General features: G+C 42.9%; 2 protein-coding genes and 1 long non-coding RNA gene across 4 annotated transcripts in view; 2 read left to right on the top strand and 1 right to left on the bottom strand.

Moving 5' to 3' along the window:
• Window positions 1-11,120, top strand: part of pappa2 (pappalysin 2) — a 135,716-nt gene extending 124,596 nt beyond the window's left edge. Inside the window, exon 27 of the mRNA XM_061838216.1 lies at window positions 9,984-11,120. Within this exon, the coding sequence (XP_061694200.1) occupies window positions 9,984-10,097 (114 nt within the window). The 3' untranslated portion in view covers window positions 10,098-11,120. The remainder of the gene's footprint in view (window positions 1-9,983) is intronic.
• Window positions 11,121-11,905: 785 nt separating this feature from the next.
• Window positions 11,906-21,065, top strand: part of LOC133510387 (uncharacterized) — a 45,616-nt gene continuing 36,456 nt past the window's right edge. For both annotated transcript variants that reach the window (XR_009797595.1, XR_009797596.1), the window contains exon 1: window positions 11,906-11,993. This is a non-coding gene — a long non-coding RNA (uncharacterized LOC133510387). The remainder of the gene's footprint in view (window positions 11,994-21,065) is intronic.
• Window positions 11,993-21,065, bottom strand: part of LOC133510384 (astrotactin-1-like) — a 442,032-nt gene continuing 432,959 nt past the window's right edge. The window contains exon 23 of the mRNA XM_061838217.1: window positions 11,993-14,253. Coding sequence (XP_061694201.1) covers window positions 14,016-14,253 — 238 coding nt within the window. The 3' untranslated portion in view covers window positions 11,993-14,015. The remainder of the gene's footprint in view (window positions 14,254-21,065) is intronic.

Here is a 21,065-nt window from a genome sequence, read left to right as displayed (position 1 = left end):
CAATTTAAAAAATATTGCTTTTATCTACCTCACAGACAGTATTTTGATCACATAATTGTCGCTGTTTGATTTCTTTGTAGATAATAAGATTCCACAAAAATAAAACAATCTATTTTCATTCACATTTGTGAAGACGTAACCTTCACACCAGGAAATTTGTGCCATGCTTAACCATGCTTTGTCTGAACTGTTAGACTTGTGGTCGTGCCACGTCCCATTCTCAAGTATCACAAGCTTCTTCATTCTTCTATGCTAAAATTTAGGGGTCCTTTGAAACAATAATTCCATTCATCTTCTATCCACCCAGGGTGCAAGGTTGCCAGCCAATTTCAAGATAGGGGGAAAAAAAAGTTAAATATTGTTTTACAGATGAAAAGAAAACTGAACTGTCGGTCAAATCAAAATTTACAGCTATGGGCCTTCACTTTAGCATCGTATTGTGCTGGGCCAGCCGTAGGAGTTTATTGACCCTAAAAGAGATTTTCTATGTGGCCCCTAATCCATAAATCCATCCATTTTGTGAGCCACTTATCCCCATGAGGGTTGACAGCTGGAGCCTATCCCAGCTATCAACAGGCAGGAGGGAGTGTACACCAAGAACTGGTTGCCAGCCAATCGATGAATTTCCAAAAATTCACATTCGACAATCCGCACTTACTGAAATTTAGGTTCGAGTCACTACCCATTCATCAACATCCCTAGTAAATAGCAATTATCACAACATGACCACTGCTTGCTCATGTTGTTTGTTGCCTAGAAATGTTACTCATTACACCCTGCAGCAAGGGTTAACTTCTGAGCCAGCTGCGATGTTTACAGTTACAAATACACTGCTGAGCTACCGACCATCAATTGTGCCATGAGGAAAAAAAGTCCCAAAGCAGAAATTTGTCCATGGATGTCAATCCATCGGAAATGAGACTGATTGAATTGCCTCAATGAAACTATTACTCTGCCATAAACCTAGTGTGAATCCAAAAAATGGTAGCAGTCAGCAGTGAAGGCCTACAAGCATACACCCTACTTCTCTTCTTTCCTTGCCTGCTGTAATTTCTTTCATTACCTATCACTCTCGGTTCTCCCTCTTTTCCTCTCACAGTCTTCCATTTGCCCCTTCTCCAAGAGCAAATGTTTAGTTCTTACTTCAGTCTTATTTGTGGGGCACCAGAGTTTGTTTTTAAAACCTTTGGTGGTGGCTTGCTTCCTATGATGAGCTGGCAGTTCTTGTTGTTGACTCTTAACATGTGTTAATCGGTTCGCCTCCACCCATGGAGATGTGTTCCTCCCTCTTGTTCCCTGAAGACCCAAAGGTTTGTTGCTGCTCATAGGCCAGGTTCAACCATTTGACACCAACGACTTTATTTTCCTCCTCTCTTCTTTTTAAAACCGAAAGGAAATACAAGCCTTCAAAGATCCCACTCATCTTCTTAAATGCTACTTTTTGGAAAGCGGAACTGACTGACCAGACACAATTTCAATTTCAAAAGTATTTTTTATTTTTCATCCATAATTAAATATAAGGTGCTCTATTGACATTTTTAAAATATTTTTGGAAAAATTGCACATTATTTTCGAGAAATTACGGCATGAAAGTGTATCCTTCCATCCATTTTCGGAGCCGGGAGTGCTGGAGCTTATCCCAGCTATCATTGGGCTGGAGGCAGGGTATACCCTGAATTGGTTGCTGGCCAATCGCAGGGCAGATAGAAACACACAACAGTCGCACTCACAATCACTCCCAAGGGAAATTTAGAGTCTGCAATTAACACATGTTTTTGGGATGTGGGAGGAAACCAGAGTGCCCAGAGAAAACCCAAGCAGGTGTTACAGGCCTCAAGTTGTGAGGCTGGCATCACAAAGTTGAATATTTTTTTTGCTCCTTTGAAATGACCTCTCCTACCTCTCTTCTTGGAACCCTGAAAAGCAGAAGTGTTCAGAAGGAGAGAGCCAGTTGTTGGGAAAGCATATTCTTTATTACAAGTACTTTTGTACAATTGCAGACAAAACATCACGTTACAGTCATCTTCTTACAGACAACTTCCCATCTGTAACAATCATGCTCTTCAGTCAATCACACACATCCACTCTTACTGATACACAATCAAGGACTTCAAAGAATGACTCATGTCACTGATCAAAGCAATGTTGTCACAAAGTGAAAGTTGTCTCTTTCAAAGACATCTCAACTCTACATTGGATTCCTCTGCTTTGAACTGGGAAGTTGCTTTTATTATCTACAGTCATTCACTATACTGCTAAGCACTCAACGTTATACTATACTATAAACTTAAATAAAGAAAAAAAAGTCACATTACTGCATCATGTTAACACATACACACACAACCTCACGCTCGCTTAACCCATATGAGCACTTTGATTGTAAACCGTCCGCTCCTCGTATACATCGCCCATTCATCAATGCAGTACGCAAACGCATCATTCAAGAATAACAATTTTGGACCGTGTTTCACACAACCACCTTACCAGAAAAGTCGAAGTGATGGGAAGGAGAGAGCCAGTTGTTACTTTTATATATATTCCCCGGAAGCATATTTTGGAGTCAGAAGGGAGATTCCCGTCCCCTTTAATCTTGCTGCCGCCCAATCCCAGTCAACTTTTTGCTCTGCTTCCATCACAATAACCCTTAAACTCCACATTTGTATACATCACACTTAAGCTCCACATTTGTGTTTATCACACACTCCCCAACAAACAAAAGTGGCTCCTGACACAACCTAATGAGAACCTTATGAACAGTACTCTATTGCTTTTCCCAAACCTTCTTCTTCTTTTTCTTTCGGCTTGTCCCATTAGGGGTCGCCACAGCGTGTCATTTCTTCCATCTAAGCCTATCTCGTGCATCCTTCTCTCTTAACACCCACTGTCCTCATGTCCTCCCTCACAACATCCATCAACCTTTTCTTTGGTCTTCCTCTCGCTCTTTTGCCTGGTAGCTCCATCCTCAGCACCCTTCGACCAACATACTCACTCTCTCGCCTCCCTGGCAGCTCCATTCTCAGCACCCTTCTACCAACATACTTACTCACCTCGAAACATGTCCAAATCATCGAAGTCTTCTCTCTCCCCACTCCTCTCCAAAGCATTCAACTTTGGCTGTGCCTCTAATGAGCTCATTTCTAATCCTATCCAAACTGTTCACACCAAGCGAAAAGTTCGGCATCTTCATTTCTGTTACCTCAAGTTCTGCTTCCTTTTGTTTCTTCAGGGCCACCGTTTCTAATCCGTAAATCATGACCAGCCTCTCACCACTGTTTTAAAAACTTTGCCCTTCATCCTGGCGAAAACTCTTTTGTCACTGAGAACACCAGACACCTTCCGCCAACTGTTCCACCCCGCTTGGACCCGTTTCTTCACTTCCTTACCACACTCTCCATTGCTCTGTATTGTTGACCCCAAGTATTTGAAGTCATCCACCCTCGCTATCCCTTCTCCCTGGAGCCTCACTCTTCCTCCTCAGCCCCTCTCATTCACGCACATATATTCTGTTTTACTTCAGCTAATCTTCATTCCTCTCCTTTCCAGTGCGTACCTCCATATTTCTAACTGTTCCTCCGCCTGTTCCCCGCTTTCACTGCAGATCACAATATCATCTGCAAACGTCATGGTCCAAGGAAAATCCAGTCAAACCTCGTCTGTCATCTTATCCATTGCTACCGCAAGGTAAGGGCTCAGCGCGGAACCCTGATGCAGTCCTACCTCGACCTTAAATTCTTCTGACACACCAACAGCAAATCTCTGCCCTCAAACATGTCCTGTACTGTGTGTTTCTTTCGGCTTGTCCCTTTCGGGGTCGCCACAGCGTGTCATCTCAGATGAACGCATAAATATACTTGGCACAATTTTCACACCGGGTGCCCTTCCTGACGCAACCCTTCTCAGGGAGTGGAGGCCCCAGTGGGATACAAACCCACAACCCCTGGTTTACCAAACCAGTGCTCTAACCACTGAGCTATGGGGCATACATGTCCTGTACTATTCTAACATATTTCTCTGCCACACCAGACTTGCGCATGCAATACCACAGTTCCTCTCTTGGTACTCTGTCATAGGCTTTCTCTCATTATACAAAGATACAATGTACCTCCTTCTGACCTTCTCTGTACTTTTCCACGAGGATCCTCAAGGCAAATAGTCCATCTGTGGTACTCTCTCTGGCATGAAACCATACTGTTGCTCACAGATACTTCTGTCCTGAGTCGAGCCTCCACTACTCTTTCCCATAACTTCATTGAGTGGCTCATCATCCTTATTCCCCTGCAGTTTCCACAGTTATGAACATCGCCTTTGTTCTTAAAAATGGGAACTAGCACACATTTCCTCCATTCTTTTGGAATCTTCTTTCCCACTAGTATTTTATTGAATAAGTTGATCCAAAACTCCACAGCCACTTCTCCAAAGTGCTTCCATACCTCCACCGGTATGTCATCAGGACCAACTGTCTTTCCATTTTTCATCCTGTTCAGTGCCTTTCTAACTTCCCCCTTACTAATCATTGCCACTTCTTGGTCATTCATGCCTGCCTCTTCTACTCTTCCTTCTCTCGCATTTTCTTCATTCATCAGCTTCTCAAAGTATTCTCTCCATCTATTTAGCACACTACTGGCACCAGTCAACACATTTCCATCTCTATCCTTAATCACCCTGCACATCTTTCCCATCTCTATCCCTCTGTCTGGCCAACCTTTCGTGTCCAACCTGATGTACATGTCTTCATATGCCTCTTGTTTAGCCTTTGCTACCTCTACTTTTGCCCTACGTCGCATCTCGATGTACTCCTTTCGCCTCTCCTCAGTCCTCTCAGTGTCCCACTTCTTTGCTAATCTCTTTCCTTGTATGACTCCCTGTATTTTGGGGTTCCACCAGCAAGTCTCCTTCTCCCCTTTCCTACCAGAAGACACACAAAGTACTCTCCTGCCTGTCTCTCTGATTACCTTGGCAGTCATAGTCTAGTCTTCCGGGAGCTTCTGCTGTCCATCGAGAGCCTGTCTCACCTCTTTCCTCAAGGCCGCACAACATTCTTCCTTTCTCAGCTTCCACCACGTGGTTCTCTGCTCTACCTTTGTCTTCTTAATCTTCCTACCCACCACCAGAGTCATCTTACACACCATGCTACACTATGCTGTCGAGCTACACTCTCCCCTACTAATACATCGTCTGCACACAATATAATTCACCTGCGTGCTTCTTCCTCCGCTCTGGTAGGTCACTGTATGTTCCTCCCTCTTCTGGAAATAAGTGTTCACTACAGCCATCTCCATCCTTTTTCCAAAGTCCACCACCATCTTTCCCTCAAAGTTCCTTTCCTGGATGCCGTACTTACCAATCACTTTTTCATCGCCCTGTTTCCTTTACCAATATGTCCATTACAATCTGCACCAATCACAACTCTCTCGCTGTCTGGGATTCTCAGAACTACTTCATCTAGTTCCTTCCAGAATTTCTCTTTCAACTCTAGGTCACATCCTACCTGTGGAGCATAGCCGCTAACCACATTATACAAAACACCCTCAATTTCAAACTTTCGTCTCATCACTCGATCTGATACTCTTTCCACCTGCTCTCTCGCATGCACAGTATGTCAACTTTTCTCCTTATCATCATGTCAACCAACTCCTGAGCTTTTCCTGTCCAAACACTCAAATTCCCTACACTCAGTTGTAGGCCTCTGTGCATTCCTCTTTTTCTTCTGACGATGGATCCGGTTTCCTCCTCTTCTTTGTCTTCGACCCACAGTAACTGAATTTCCACCGACGCCCTGCAGGTTTGCAGTGCCGGGGGCGGGCGTTGTTAACCCAGGCCACGACCTATTTGTTGTAGAATTCGTATGATGAACGCTCATATTTGTTTGGCACAGTTTTTACGCTAGATGCCCTTCCTGACGCAACCCTATGCATTTATCCGGGCTCCCAAGCCTAACCGGCCTACAGAATGCATTGGTTTGTGCCTCCATAGGGCTGCATTTCAAGTCGTGTAGACGGTTAAATTAAATGTCTTATGCCAGTTGAGAAAGGTCACTACTTGGGAGTCTCAACAGTAGTTTGTTGATGCTTCACATTAACTCTCCATGCTGCTGACATGGTGTAGTTGTCCTCACCTCAGTGATTCCACAATGTAGTTGATGATGTGCGCGTCAGTGGGTAACCTCTGGGCTGGGTGTGTGAAGACCCCAGGATGCAAGTTGTCAGCCTGTAGTGATAGTGTGCGTTGTCCACTGGATCAGCAGAGCGGCTCCCAGTGAAATGAAGACCCTTTTATGCCTCTCCCTCCCTTCCTGGACACCCTCTGGTTGGCTCCTGGCCTCCTGCAACGTCCCATTGCCTCGGTTACGTGGTTCTGGTTATCTCTGGATCTGCTCCTCCGATGCTTATGGTGAGGAGAGATCGCGGATGAGCCCCACAATTTGTTATGGTCCTCAAGTTGTGAGGCGGCGTCACAAAATTGAATGTTTTTTTTTGTTGCTGTGAAATGACCTCTCCTACCTCTCCTCTTGGAACCCTGAAAAGCAGAAGTGATGAGAAGGAAAGAGCCAGTCGTTATTTCTTCCCTGAAAAGCATATTCTTTATTACAAGTACTTTAGTACAATTGTGGACAACACATCACGTGACAGTCATCTTATTCTTACAATCAACTTCCCATCTCTAACAGTTGTTCTTTACAATCACACCCACATATGCACATAACCACTCTTGCTGATACGCAATCAAGGACTTCAATGAATGACTCGTGTCACTGACTAAAGGAATGTTGTCACAAAGTGAAAGTTGTCTCTTTCAAAGACATCTCAACTCTCCATTGTATTCCTATGCTTTGAACTGGGAAGTTACTTTTTTTGTAACTATCTACAGTCATTCACTATACTGCTAAGCACTCAACGTTATACTATAGAAGTCGTGCATGTGATGTCATTATTTTCATGGCACCATATTGACGGTCACTCAGAGCTGCTCGACATTGTGGGAGACATTGAACCGGAGGAGAATATCTACAATACCCGAGACGTGTTGTGCTGTTGGTTGTCACAACAGACGAGACAGATATTGAAGATATCATTCTATGGAATACAAGCTGAAAAGACCAGAAAATATCAATGGGTTTCGGCAATTAAACATGATGGATGGTGCCCAACCAAAATACACAAATGCCTGTGTAGCTATTCCTTCATTTCAGGTAGGAATTATTCGTCTCAATCTAAAATGACCAAAAAGTATTTACAATGCCAAGTTGGCTCATTTGAGAACAATGCGTGTTAAAAAAAAAAAAAGAAACTATCTGTCGCAGAGGTTTACGGAGGTTAAGGGACAAGCCGAAAGAAACTTACTTAAGTGTGACCGCAATTGCTTCCATGTCATTCCATGGAGACGACTCTGTCCTCTTTTATCTTTTTAATCATAGGTGATGAATGCGAGTTTGTGTAAAACCAGGGGTCATTTACTTAAATATTAGTATTTATTTTCAATACTAGCTGAAAAGATTGAGAACAAATCCAGCAACAAAGTATTTGTATGCGTCCAGACTTTTACACGCTCTCAAACTTTTTCGTGTAAATCTCAACGACTTGCTCACCAGATCCATACATCCAGTTGTCCAAGACAAGCGGAAGTGAATTAACAGTCCAATTTCTTATTGGTGAAAACTTCGATTTCTGCATTAAATACAGGTCCTCCTTGCCGAGTTTATCTAAGTTTTCCACGTACCGTCATTTATTTTCACCTTCTAAATGTCTGACGGTAGCGGACAAGACTCCGGGTGTCATTCTACAAGACATATTTTCGTGTCGTCTCCAACCGACTTAGCATTGAACAATACTTAGCTTGACCAGTACTATGGTCCATTCATGTAATTTTATGACGTAGGTGCACAAGCTCTACACTATAAACTTAAATAACGCAGAACAAAAGTCATATTACCACGTTTCTGTCACGATGCGGGGCTCAAGGGTGGACCCAAATGCACGACTCCAGAGACCGCAGACAGTACAGAGGAAACCTTTATTCGGTCCGAGGTCTGAGATCAGGTAGACAGTCCAAACAATTCGTAGTACCAGTACGAATGGGCTTACGAGGGTGGTCAATGAACAGGCGTGGGTCGGTGCACGGAGGTCAGAAGTCGAGAAAGCAGGAGTGCGGGAACGAAGCATGAAGAGCAACGATCTAGCAGAGTAATAGTCGTCCCCCGGGTCCTATATGTGCTGGGTCTAATCAAAGGTCATGAGGCGCAGATGTGCACCTTCAGATTAGCTGGCCACGCCCAGCCCTGGCTGGAATCCAGGAGCATGACAGTTACCTCACCACCCTCACATTCGCTTAATACATACAATAGATACATAATACATGAGCGCTTTTATCATAAACATTCCGCTCCTCATGTGTACATCGGCCATTCATCAATACAGTACACAAACACATCATTCAAGAATAACACTTCTGGACCGTGTTTCACACAACCACCTCACCTGAAAAGCAGAAGAGATGAGAAGGAGAGAGCCACTTGTTATGTCTTTCCTGGAAAGCATATTCTGGAGTAAGAAGGGAGATTCCCGTCCCCTTTATGCCTGCTGCGAACCAATCCCGGTCAACTTTTGGCTCCATCCCCATCACAGTAACCCTTAAGCTCCACATTTGTATATATCACACTTAAGCTCCAAATTTGTGTGTATCACAGAGGCACGACATGAACATGCAAACTCCACACAGATTGGATTTGAGCTCCAGTCCTCAGAACTGTGAGGCCAATGCTATACAGCTGCACCACCATGCTGCCTCTGTAAATTTACCACACAACAGCTTTGAACTGTGAATTATGCTTCTTTGTTGTCTATCCCTACATTTACAGTATACACTGCCTGTTCTAATTTAGGTTGTGGAAAAGCTAGAGCCAATCATAGCAGTCTTTAGGTAAGTAGAGAAATCGTTGACAGTCACTCACAAGCCTTATATAGAAAAACAAAGATTCATATTGAATTTGCCTATGTGCAATTCGGAGTCTTCATTTAAGCTGATTTGCATGTTTTGAAATCTTAACTGACATAGCCCTTCGGTTTGAGCTAATGTTGACATGCTGACTATCAAGTCAGACTTTTTTCCTCTTCTCCTCTTTTGTCCCTTCTTCAGCTTCAACCTTTCTCAGTGTGGTGTGCACACTCAACAACGAGGCACTCTAAAATAGCCAAGCCACCAGACTATTTGAAGGGGAAGATGCATTTTTGGGATGTTAGCATAGCTACTTAGCTTGGTAAATACATGTCAAAATTAGAGAAGCCACTGTTACAGAGTGCGCTAGGGGTATTTATGGTGGTTGCTGAAGTGCATCACCAGGCATTGTTGGAACTACGACCTGAAAACCTCAGAAAAACTGAAATCTTCAATCAAAGCTCTGAATCTCAGAATCAAATCTCTGAATTGTCTTTACAGGGCTAAGACAACCCCATGCCACCTAGCTACCAAAATACAAAACATTTTTTTAAATTAACATACCAAATACAGATTAATAACTCAGAAGCAAGTTACCAACTTAACAGTACCCTGTACTATGCAGTACAACTGATGGTTCATTTTATTTTCTAAATTTTATTTGGTCTGGTATTAGTTTGCAATATCACTTGTTACTTTTGTGGATTGGGTTACAATCTGAATCTATGTTAGCTATTTGTAAAACAAGTACTACACTGTACTGAAGTTGCACACTTTGAACAATTTTGTGGGGCTTCCAGCACCCTTAGTATTTGCCAACTGGAGGGTTGGTTGTGCAGTTGAAAAACTGTCCGCAAACGTGGCCGTGTGTCTCTCAATAACAATAATGTATTGGCAATGTGTCTTTTACAGCTCTTGGGTCTTAGTACAGTAGCATTTACTAGTATGAGCTAATAAGTAACATCGGATCCGTTCTTTAATTCTAAAAAATGTAAACCTTTGGAATGGTTATTTTTGGAAGGTGAGTTCTGACAATACTTGTTTTCTGACAGGTCATTCAGTTTGGGGCAGACTGCAATCAGGATGAGTGCTCTTGCCGCGATCCGGATGCCAAGGAGAATAAGAGGAAAGCCAAGGACCCAGAGGGGGGAGGAGTAATCCCATAGAATAGATGAGTGAAAGAAAGTGGTGTACATAAATTAAACTGTAGATAGTATACAGAATAAATAAACATACAGTCTTACCTTATCATACAGACAATGGTTTTGAAGGCAAATACATTCTTTTTTTAAATGGTTATCGTGGTAAATAAAATTGCCATTGCCAAATAGCACATTGGTAGAAGATATTACTTAAAGTAGACCATTTCGAAGTATAATAACTTTAATGGGTACAAAGGTACTTGTAGTGAAGTAATCCACAAGAAATATATAAATAAGGTATGCTGCTGCTATTATTTATCATCTTATTCTCTGAAATTATCACAATGCTTTTACTCAGGTTGATTGAAGACTCTAAATTGCCCAAAGGTCCGAATGAGAGCGCGAATAGTTGTTTGTTTCTGGCTTGCAACCAGTTCAGGGTGTACCCCGCTTCTTGCCTGAAGATAGCTGGGATAGGCTCCAGGACACCCGCGATCCTGGTCAGCATAATCGGTACAGACAATCAATTGATGTATGGTTTTAGCTCAACCCAGGACACATTTTTATTATATTAAGACATTTCAATGGCTCTGTTAAAACAAATGTGCATTGACGAAAATAGTGCATGTCTCAACTACATGCAGTATCTACGAGTTGACAGGTCCGCATTTAAAAGAAACAATGGGCCTATATAACAATATACTGTAATATGTTTTACATTTCCATGGGGCTAACGCTGACAAGTAATTTTCACTGGCTTCTACTTCTTCTGCAGATGTGACTGTAAAGTCTAACATCAAACACACTGACTACAGTGGAAACACATCCGCGTAAAAATAACTGATTTAAAATGTTCTGGATTCCCTTTGTGACAATTGAAGTTGAAAAATGAAACCTACAAATCAGAGCAAAACACCCACACACCATTATGCAAATGTAAGAAACCTTTAAGGCAACATGAAATAACATACCCGAATATTGTGTTCAAATTAGAAGAAAAGTGTAACTTTGTTCAGTATTTTACATTATAATCTGTGTTGAATAAATAGAAACTACACCTTTTTCAGCTGTTTGTCTTTTCTTCGCCCATAAAAACACATTTGCATATTACTTTTGAGACATCGTCTGTAGGATGGCACGGTGGACGTCTGGACATTTGGTTAGTACATCTGCCTCAGTTCTGAGGACCCGGATTTAAGTATAGCCTCTTTTGTGTTTGGTTTGCATGTTCTCCCATCAACACAGGTGCAGGGTTAACTGTAATCGCTAAATTCCCCACAGTTGTGAATGGGAATGGTTTTCTGTTTCTATGTGCCCTGGCAGACAGTTCAGGGTGTACCTCGCCTATAGCTCAGTGCTGGGAGAGGCATCCTAGTTGCCATCAAACAAAGGGTGTCATACCTCTCATATTCAATTCTGACTTGCTGTTGGTAGTTTTGATGTTTATTGGGTTTTTTTTGTAATCTGTTCTCCTTTCTCCTTGCCTGTCCCCTCTTAAGCAGTATGCTGTCTGGTGGATCAGATAAGTGTCAAAGCTAATTGCAACAGAAGGAGGACAGATTAGACTCTCCTATTTCACAGCAATTCTATTCTGGCACGAAAAGCCTCCCAATTCTCAGTTTTAAAAATAGATAGCAAAACAATTCCACATTAGTGCAGCTCTAAATTTACAATACATGCTTCATCAGTTGTAATTAATCTCTGAAATCTGTGTAGTTACATAAGATAATTCTGAAATGGAGAGAAATCAAATTTCATTGGCCACATTTCATGTCTTTATTCTTGAAATAGTAAAGTGGAAACATTGACTTGATGAAAGCCACTTTTATAGACAAGATCATGCATGTACTACTTGGTCAGAATTCTCCATGTTTTCTATCTCTCATTCCCATATCATATTTCTTTTTGAGCAACACAATGGTATGTAGTCCTTTAATCAACCAATTCTTGAGCATATAGTACAATTTCAATCAATGCTTGAAGATATTCGGTTACAACAAATTATATCTTTTTTTTCACAAGAACTGCTAAGATTGCGTTACACAGCAAATGACAATACAGGTTAGCAGCCATCTTGTGAAGTGCAAACTATTTTTTTAGCATCTGTTGTGTAAGTATTTACACATACCGAAGGAAAACACTGTACATTGCTGTATGTATAAAACACAGTAAAATCTAGCATTCATTTTTGTATTCAGAAAGAAAAGTGTTCACAATAATTAACAACAGATGTGACTGTCAGATTGGAGGCTCGGCAGTCCCCCCAAAATATGAACATGAATAAAACACTAGGATAGTCTCCTTGAAACACAATTATACAAAGATCACACGAGAACAATCAAAGTTCAATAACAGATCAAGTTAATCCAAACTAGTCAATTACATTTACTGTCATGGCTTTGACTTTTAATCACAGAAACATAAAGAAGATATTTTCATAGAATTATTTTAAGTATAATAGTAGTAGACATATCCCAGTGAGTGGACCTTTGTTACAACTTCATTCAAGATTACCAACTATAAATTCTACATTCAGCAACTTTGATCTAAAATTCTACATTGAGTTCAATACACTGTACATTGCTCAACCTTATTACATAGCAGATCTTTTTTTTCTTACTTCACAGAATGTACCATTCCATGTCATTTGTTTACTGGATGCAGATTTCCACATGCCAACTAGCGCTTTCTTTCAAAGCAATACAGATGTGATTTCTGGTGCTAACTCATGATTTCTTCGGTATCCTGTGTCCAGTGAGGTTATTGTTGAAATACAAAGTTAATGTTACTCTTGTAGAGATACAGTACGAGCAGGATTCAAGTTATATGGTGTACTGTGAGAGGTCAATTCTTGACAGTAAAGTATGAGGCCTGTTGAAACAAATCACTTTGTCATGTCTGTTCGGGTAAAATTACGACTTTTACTTTTCACAGGCTTTCTTCTGTTTACTGTTCCTTTACATGAAGAAGTAGTAGTCATACTTGGATATATGTTATGCAAATGGTAGTAGTAGTTTACGTAGTAGTTGAGACTAATGGAGAATATGGCAAAAAGTTGTGAATTAATACCCCACCCCTACTCCCAGCCATTTCAATTAAGTATGTCGCAGGCTCGTTCGTCTGAACGTTGGAGAACTCGGTATCTTTTTTTTTTTTTTTAGACATACGGTAATTGTAGCACTCCATTTATTTTAAAATGTTCTTAAATCCTCTAGAGAGAACTTGCAAACTACAGAGAGAGAAAACATTGACAAATGAAGGTGCAAACAAGTGGGATGTTTAAAAACATTTCAATCAGAAAATGTCTTTCAAAAAATAACAGCTTGAAAATAAAAGGGGAAAAAAAATTGCAAAAGCATGGCTCATGAAAAAACATCAACATCAAACTGATTATAATAATTATTATAATAAAAATGAATGAAAAGGTCAGAGAGAAAAAAAAAACAAAATCAACATCTAATTTCGATCCAACTCAAACATAAGATTGAAAAGGAACCCGAAAAACTCATGAATAAGTGCAGATTTGTTCATGGGAATGGGTGTCCTATTCACTGAAGAGCTAAATGATGTTTTGTTTTATTTTTGTCATTCTTGGTCTGATTTGTACAGAATATAATAGTCAAATATATTTTTAAACTCATTAACACTCTGATGACATTAATTAAAGAAGTGCAGCAGCACACCTAAAACGTTCTTTATTCATAAAAAGACAGTGATGAACCACAGTTGCAAGTCTCCAGTTGTTGACAGAGATATTCACCTGCTTGGGCCCTTCGTTTTGAGCTTTGATTTGTTTGTAATGAAGAACAACTCAAGAGTTGTAAATATACACACAAAAAAAAAAACAAGCTTGCTGTATTTTTTAAATGCATACACTTAAATGTAATAACACTTTTTGTTAGATCTGGCAAAACTTAATAATCTAGGTAGAGTTAGATACGTTTATATCTCCTTGGGCTCACCATAGTCATTGTACATGACTGTTAGCATCTGCTCATCACATGACTTGTTTACATCTTGGCCCATATCTGCCCAGTTCATTGCAAAGGCCTTGGTGTCAGTGTATCGGCAGGAAAGGAACTTCAGTGACATCCTGCGAAGCCCAATCTTGGGCTCCTGAAGAAGCCCTTTACACCATGGGGACAGTTCATTTAACTGTGAGAGGATAAGGCCAGCTTTCCTGTGGGAACCAGAAACAGAGATGAGAACTGTAAATCTGTTTTCACAACCTCTCAACCTTTCTTCATCACATTCATTCAGAAAAGGGAGTAGACGTCAACATAAAATCGTTAGACCACTTCTAATCTGAAATAGAGATGCAATGATAGCAAATTATTCAGAGTGGTCATCAGTATAAAACATAATAACATAATAAACTAATACATTATTCCGACATTCCTTTGACAATAAGTAACCAGTTGCTCCTGCTGGTCAGTGGCGTACAAAGTGGGGACAGATGGGGTGGGGACCCTACGCATCCACCTCAGGTATGGGAGAAGGCTCTGAATGGGCATTAACACCCTCTGCTCTGCCTGCCATCCAATGATATCAACAGTGTTGTGTGCCTCGGGCAGCAACACAACTTTGCATGCAACTTCTGGCACTCCATCATGAATTGTGTGATTTGCTTTTTTTTTTCGTCATAGTGGTGTCTTTTTCTTAGCCCTAACCCTTTTTCCATCCAAGCCTATCTCGTGCGTCTTCCTCTCTAACACCCACAATCCTCATGTCCTCCCTCATCACATCCATCAACCTTTTCTTTGGTCTTCCTCTCACTCTTTTGCCTGGCAGCTCCATCCTCAGCACCCTTCTACCAATAAACTCACTCGCTCTCCTCTGGACATGTCCAAACCATCAAAGTCTGCTCTCTCTAACCTTGTCTCCAAGCATCCAACTTTGGCTGTCCCTCTAATGAGCTCATTTCTAATCCGATCCAACCTGCTCACTCCAAGCGAGAACCTCAACATCTTCATTTCTGCTACCTCCAGTTCTGCTCCCTGTTGTTTGTTCAGTGCCACCGTCTCTAATCCATACATCATGGCCGGCCACACCACTGTTTTATAAACTTTGCCCTTCATCCTAGCGGAGACTCTTCTGTCACATAGAACACCAGACACCTTCCACCAACTGTTCCACCCCGCTTTGACCCATTTCTTCCCACCTGGTTGGACTTGTTTCTTCACTTCCTTACCACACTCTCCATTCCTCTGTATTGTTGACCCCAAGTATTTGAAGTCATCCACCCTTGCTATCTCTTCTCCCTGGAGCTTCACTCTTGCCCCACCTCCCCTCTCATTCATATACTTTGTTTTACTTCAGCTAATCTTCATTCCTCTCCGATCCAATGCTTGCCTCCATCTTTCTAATGGTTCCTACGCCTGCTCCCTGCTTTCACTGCAAATCACAATATCATCTGCAACCACCATGGTCCAAGGGGAATTCCAATCTAACCTCATCTGTCAGCCTATCCATTACTACCGCAAACAGGAAGGGGCTAAGCGTGGAACCCTGATGCAGTCCCACCTCCACGTTATTCTTCTGACACAACTACGGCAAATCTCACCGCTGTTCTGCTGCCCTCATACATGTCCTGTACTATTCTACATATTTCTCTGCCATATCAAACATCCGCATGGAGTACCACGGTTCCTTTCTTGGTACTCTGTCATGGGCTTTTTCTAGGTCTACAAAGACACAATGTTGCTTTCATACCTCCACTGGGATGTCATCAGGACCAACTGTCTTTCCATTTTTCATCCTGTTCAGTTCCTTTCTAACTTCCCCCTTACTAATCATTGCAACTTCCTGGTCATTCACTCTTGCCTCTTCTACTCTTCCTTCTCTCCCATTTTTATTAACTTCCCAAAGTACTCTTTACATCTACTTAGCACACTACTGGCACCAGTCAACATGTTTCCATCACTATCCTGAATCACCTTTACTTGCTGCACATCCTTCCCATCCCTATCCCTCTGTCTCGCCGACCTGTAGAGATTCCTTTCTCCTTCTTTCATATCCAATGTGGTGTACATGTCATCATATGCCTCTTGTTTAGCCTTCACCACCTCTACCTTTGCCCTACGTCACATCTCAATGTATTCCTTTCGCCTCTCCTCAGTCCTCTCCGTGTCACACTTCTTCGCTAATCTCTTTCCTTGGTGTACACTGCCATAATGCTTTACAATGCAAGTGGTCGTTGTAGTAGAATGTGGACAAATTTTGTGCATAACTTGGAAATATGTTCTGAAAAGGATCTAAAACGGGTGCAAATGTATTTATATAGTGCATTTCATAGACAAAGTTTTTAGATGATTAAAAGCATTTAAAAAAACAGCTGATTAAAAATTTTAAACCGAGAAAGAATTAATGGGCACACTGTGCAAGGAAGATCAGTTAAATATTAATTTTAACCCAGACTTAAAAACATTCACACAACAGGTTGATGTCACTTCTGCTGGCAACTTATTGCATTTGTGTGGAGCATTTCCTCCAGGTAGGACCTGAACTAATTTCCATTTACTTTAACACACATTTCCAACCTTTTCAGCTGGTACTAAATGCACTTAAAAATACATAACAGGCATTCATAATCAAAAGGTAACTCCAAGTCAGAGTCTGATTCTGAAACATTTTGTCATTGGCTTAGCAATTTATATTTTCATTGATCCTTCTCACATTTTTGTTGTTGCCTTTTCTGTACTGAGTAAAGGTTTTCAATTGTAATATTTCATTCACCAAGATCTGGGATCAACGATTTAAGTTTTTTTTTTTTAATATTTCAGCCACCATATCCTTTTCAGTTTCTACCATATTGACATATTCATGCGGCTACAAAGACGTATATAAAAAATAGTAATTCTTGATCGTATGCTGCACAGAGCCTTTGATAATGTTTTCATCTCATATTGGTTGCTGTCTACGAAAAAATTGACAAACATAACCATGTGCGTAAGGTCTCAAAAGTTTTTCATGTCTTGTCTCTTCTTGAGCCATCACCATAGCTTGATTGAGGCGTTTGTTAGTCCCAATCATCCATGTCTTGGGCTTCACTCCCAATGTAGGGTCACCCACGGGAAAAAATTCCCAGATGAGGGACCAGACAAAACACGGCTTCATAAACCCCTATGATGAATACAAAAATTGGATTGAGGTTTCCCTTGCCCAGACACAGGTTGGTCGGGGCCCCATCTGGAGCCAGGCCAGGAGGAAGGACTTGAAGGCCAGTGCCTGGTGGCACCAATGGGGCTCAGCCGGACACAGCCAGCAAGGAAAACGTGAGTCTCTCTTGCCACGGGCTAGGGGTCGGGTACAGTGTTACCTGGGCAGTGGCGGAGGGCAGGGACTTTGGCAATCCGATCCCTGGCTACAGAAGCTGGCTCTCGGGATGTGAAATGTCACCTCTCTGGCAGGGAAGTACCCCCAAGCTGGTGTGTGAGTTTGGAAAGTTCCAACTCGATATAATCAGCCTCACATTCACACATGGCTTGGGCTCTTATACCATTCCTCTTGAGAGGGGTTGAGCTCTCTTACACTCTGGAGTTGCTGATGGGGAGAGGCGACGAGAAGGTGTGGGTATACTTATTGCCCCCTGGCTCAGCGCCTGTACGTTGGGGTCACCCCAGTGGATGGAGTGTAGCCTCACTCCTTCTTCATTTGGGGGAACAGGTGCTGACTGTTGTTTGTGCCTATACACCCAAGAGCAGTTCAGGTTACCCACTCTTTTTGGAGTCCTGAGAGGGAGTACCGGAGAGTGCTCCCGCTGGGGACTCCAATGTTCTGCTGGGGTGAAGAGAGGATTGGACCTGTCAACTTATCATCTGTTGGCTCCAAGGTGAGGGAAGATGCTGGTCCGACGTGGAAGGCCAAAATGTATTGTGAAGATCTGCTGGGAACAGACTCCCCTGTCAGAAAGAATTTCATCTCCAACCTCTGAAAGAACTTTTCTAATGTTCCGGGGTGGGACATTGAGTCTGACTGTCTGCAGTCCGTGACTACCGTAGAGAAAGCAAAAGAGAGACCCTAAATAGGAGGGCAGCTTGCTAGAACGCTCCTTTATGTGCATGGGATCGACATATCTGCCACACCTGAATCAAGCGACGAGATGAATGATGGGCTGACGTCTTTTATTTTTTAGTTTTTTGCACGCCATCCCGCGATCGACCAAACTGCCTCAGCAATCAACTGGTCCATTGCGATCGAGACATTGAGCACCCCTGCACCCTGCTCTGACCACTGGTATACTTCAATTAAACGGGGATATCGTGCAATTCCCCCATTCCCTTAGGCTACTCTGATCACTGGTTATTCTATTTAATACCTATATACAGGGAAGTACTTAAGTGTGCGAAGCCTTTGGTAAAATCAGTTAAAAAGTGGAACAACGAGGCAAAATTAGAACTTCAAAACTGCTTTGACTGCACAGACTCGAGTGTTTTGAAAATTCAACGATCAGCCGAGATGAATTTACAGATATTGTTACCCCGGTATGTCAGTTTCTTTTTGCATGTTCAATACTAACAAGCCATGGTTTACAGCCCATCAAGGGCAACTCCGCCAAGGTAAAGAGTTTGCATATCGTAGTGGGGAAAGGGCTCTCTACAATCGTACAAGAAAATGTCTGGCGAAAGAAATGAACATTGCAAAGAGGAATTATGCAGCAAAACTGAAAAAACAGCTTTACGCTAATGACTTGAAATCAGTCTGGCACGAATTACAATTGCTCACTAAATACTAGCGATGATCCCCTCCAGTAGACAACAATAGTGGGCTAGATGACAACCTAAACAGCTTCTACTGCATATTTGAAAAGGACACTTTCCCTCCACACACTCACCAAGTCGCAGCACCGTCCACTTCAACATCTCCCACTCCACCGTTTACCATCCATGAACGGGAAATGAGGCAGATCTTCGAACAACAAAAGATCAACAAAGCGCTGGGTCCAAACCTTGTTTCCTCATTCTGCTTTAAAGTCTCCACAGACCAATTTGCTCCTGTCTTCAGAAATATCTTCAACAGGTCTGTGTGAAGAATCGACCTGTTTCAAATGTTACACCATCATACCGGTCCCAAAAAAGCAGCAGTCTCTTAATGACTACAAGCCCGTTGCATTGACATCAGTGGTCATGAAGTCCTTTGAACGCATTGTGCTGGACCACCTCAAGAGCCTCCCAGGTCCCCAGCTGGATCCACTGCAGTTTGCCCATCAAGCTAACCGGTTTGCGGATGATGCCGTCAAAGTAGGTCTGCAATTCATCCTTGAACACCTGGACAACGAGGGAACGTATAGGAGGATCCTGTTCATGGACGTCAGCTCTGTGTTTAACAACATCATTTCTGGACTCCTCTCCTCCAAGCGTCTCCAATTTAGCGTCTCACCTGCCTTCTTCCAGTGGATCGACAATTTTATGATGGGCAGGACACAGGAGGTGAGGCAGGGGCCACCTCATTCATGCACACTATCAGCACTAGAACATGCGAAGGTTGTGTCCACTCCCCTCTGCTCTTCTCATTCTACACAAATGACTGCACCTCAAGGCACTCGAATGTCAAACTCCTGAAGTTTGCAGATGACACCACAGTCATCAAAAATGGCGATAAGTTTGCATATCGACAGGAAGTGGTGAAAGTGGAGCTTTAGTGTGGCCAACACAACTTGGTGTTGAACACTCTAAAGACTGGAGAAATTATTGTGGACTTCAGGAGGCATCATTCACCACAGCTGCCCTTCACACTGTCCAAAAGAGATGAACATCAACTCCATCCTCGAAAAAGCTCAGCAAAGGATGCAATTCTTGGAGCTTCTGAGGAAGCACGGCGTGTCACAAGAGCTGCTGAGGCAGTTCTACACAGTGGTCACCGCCACCTCAGTCTGTCTAGTGGGCGTCCAGGCCAGCAAAAGTAAGGCGGCTGCTGCTACTGTTGATTGAGCACCGCAGAGGGATAAGCAAGAGGTGGTCGCTGCTGTCGCTGGTGCTGGTCGAGCACCGCCAAGGGGTGAGTGAGTAGCGGCAGCGTCTGCTGGTGCTGGCCGAGCACTGCCGAGGCATGAGCAAGATGTGGCTGGGGCTCAGGCACCTCCGAGGCATGAGCGAGAGGCAGCTGGGGCTTGGGCACCGCTGAGATGTGAGCAAGAGGCAGCAGGGGATCCGGCGCTGCCGCGACATGGGCAAGAAGCGGATGGGGGTCCGGCCCCACCGTGACTTGTGCAAGAGGTGGCTGGGGTTCCGGTGCTGCCAAGACATACGCAAGAGGTGGCTGGGGGTCAGGCCCCACCCCGACAAGAACAAGAGGCACTTCTGGGTCAGATGCTGCCGAGACAGGTGAAAGAGGCGGCTGTTGATCTGCATGTGCCTCCTCAGCTTGGTGCCATAGAAGCTTAGTAGGACTGGATACGAGAGTAACAGTGCATACAGACTTGGGATGGTGAACTGGGAAATCTGGGTGAAACAGAACAAGTTGACTTATCGGCGGATCTTGCATGGTGTGTCTTGGGCGAAGTGTAGCATGAGCCATAAAGCTGAGCTCTACTTCCATGCCTCCACTGCCCATCATGCACGGGTCCTGGTTAAAAGGGCCAAACGGGTGCCCCAGAAAAGATCGGAGGAAGAAGACTTGGACTTAGGAACTCAGGGGCTGGGTTAGGGTTAGGGTTAGGGTTAGGGGTTAGGGTTAGGGGGGTTAGGGTTAGGGTTAGGGTTAGGGGTTAGGGTTAGGGGTTAGGGTGGGTTAGGGGGAGGTGACACAAATTGAGTGGGTCAAAAAATATGGAGGGAAAAACAAAAGTTGATATCCGAGTCAGAATCGGGTAGGCAGTCATATAAGTCCTCCTCAAAATCAGAAAAATCCCAGTCTAAAAAGTGGTGGTGAATGGGTTGGGCGTGGAGGATAATTGTAACACGTGGTGCCACAGGTGACAAGGTAGGAGAGGACAAAATGAGAAAGAGCCCACTCATACAGGGGACACTTGGTCGGGAGGCTGAGTGCACTGGG

Source organism: Syngnathoides biaculeatus, chromosome 13, assembly GCF_019802595.1.
Source record: "Syngnathoides biaculeatus isolate LvHL_M chromosome 13, ASM1980259v1, whole genome shotgun sequence".
Classification (NCBI taxonomy): domain Eukaryota; kingdom Metazoa; phylum Chordata; class Actinopteri; order Syngnathiformes; family Syngnathidae; genus Syngnathoides; species Syngnathoides biaculeatus.
Note: the sequence above shows the minus strand (reverse complement) of the source record. Positions and strands in the feature narration are given on the sequence as shown.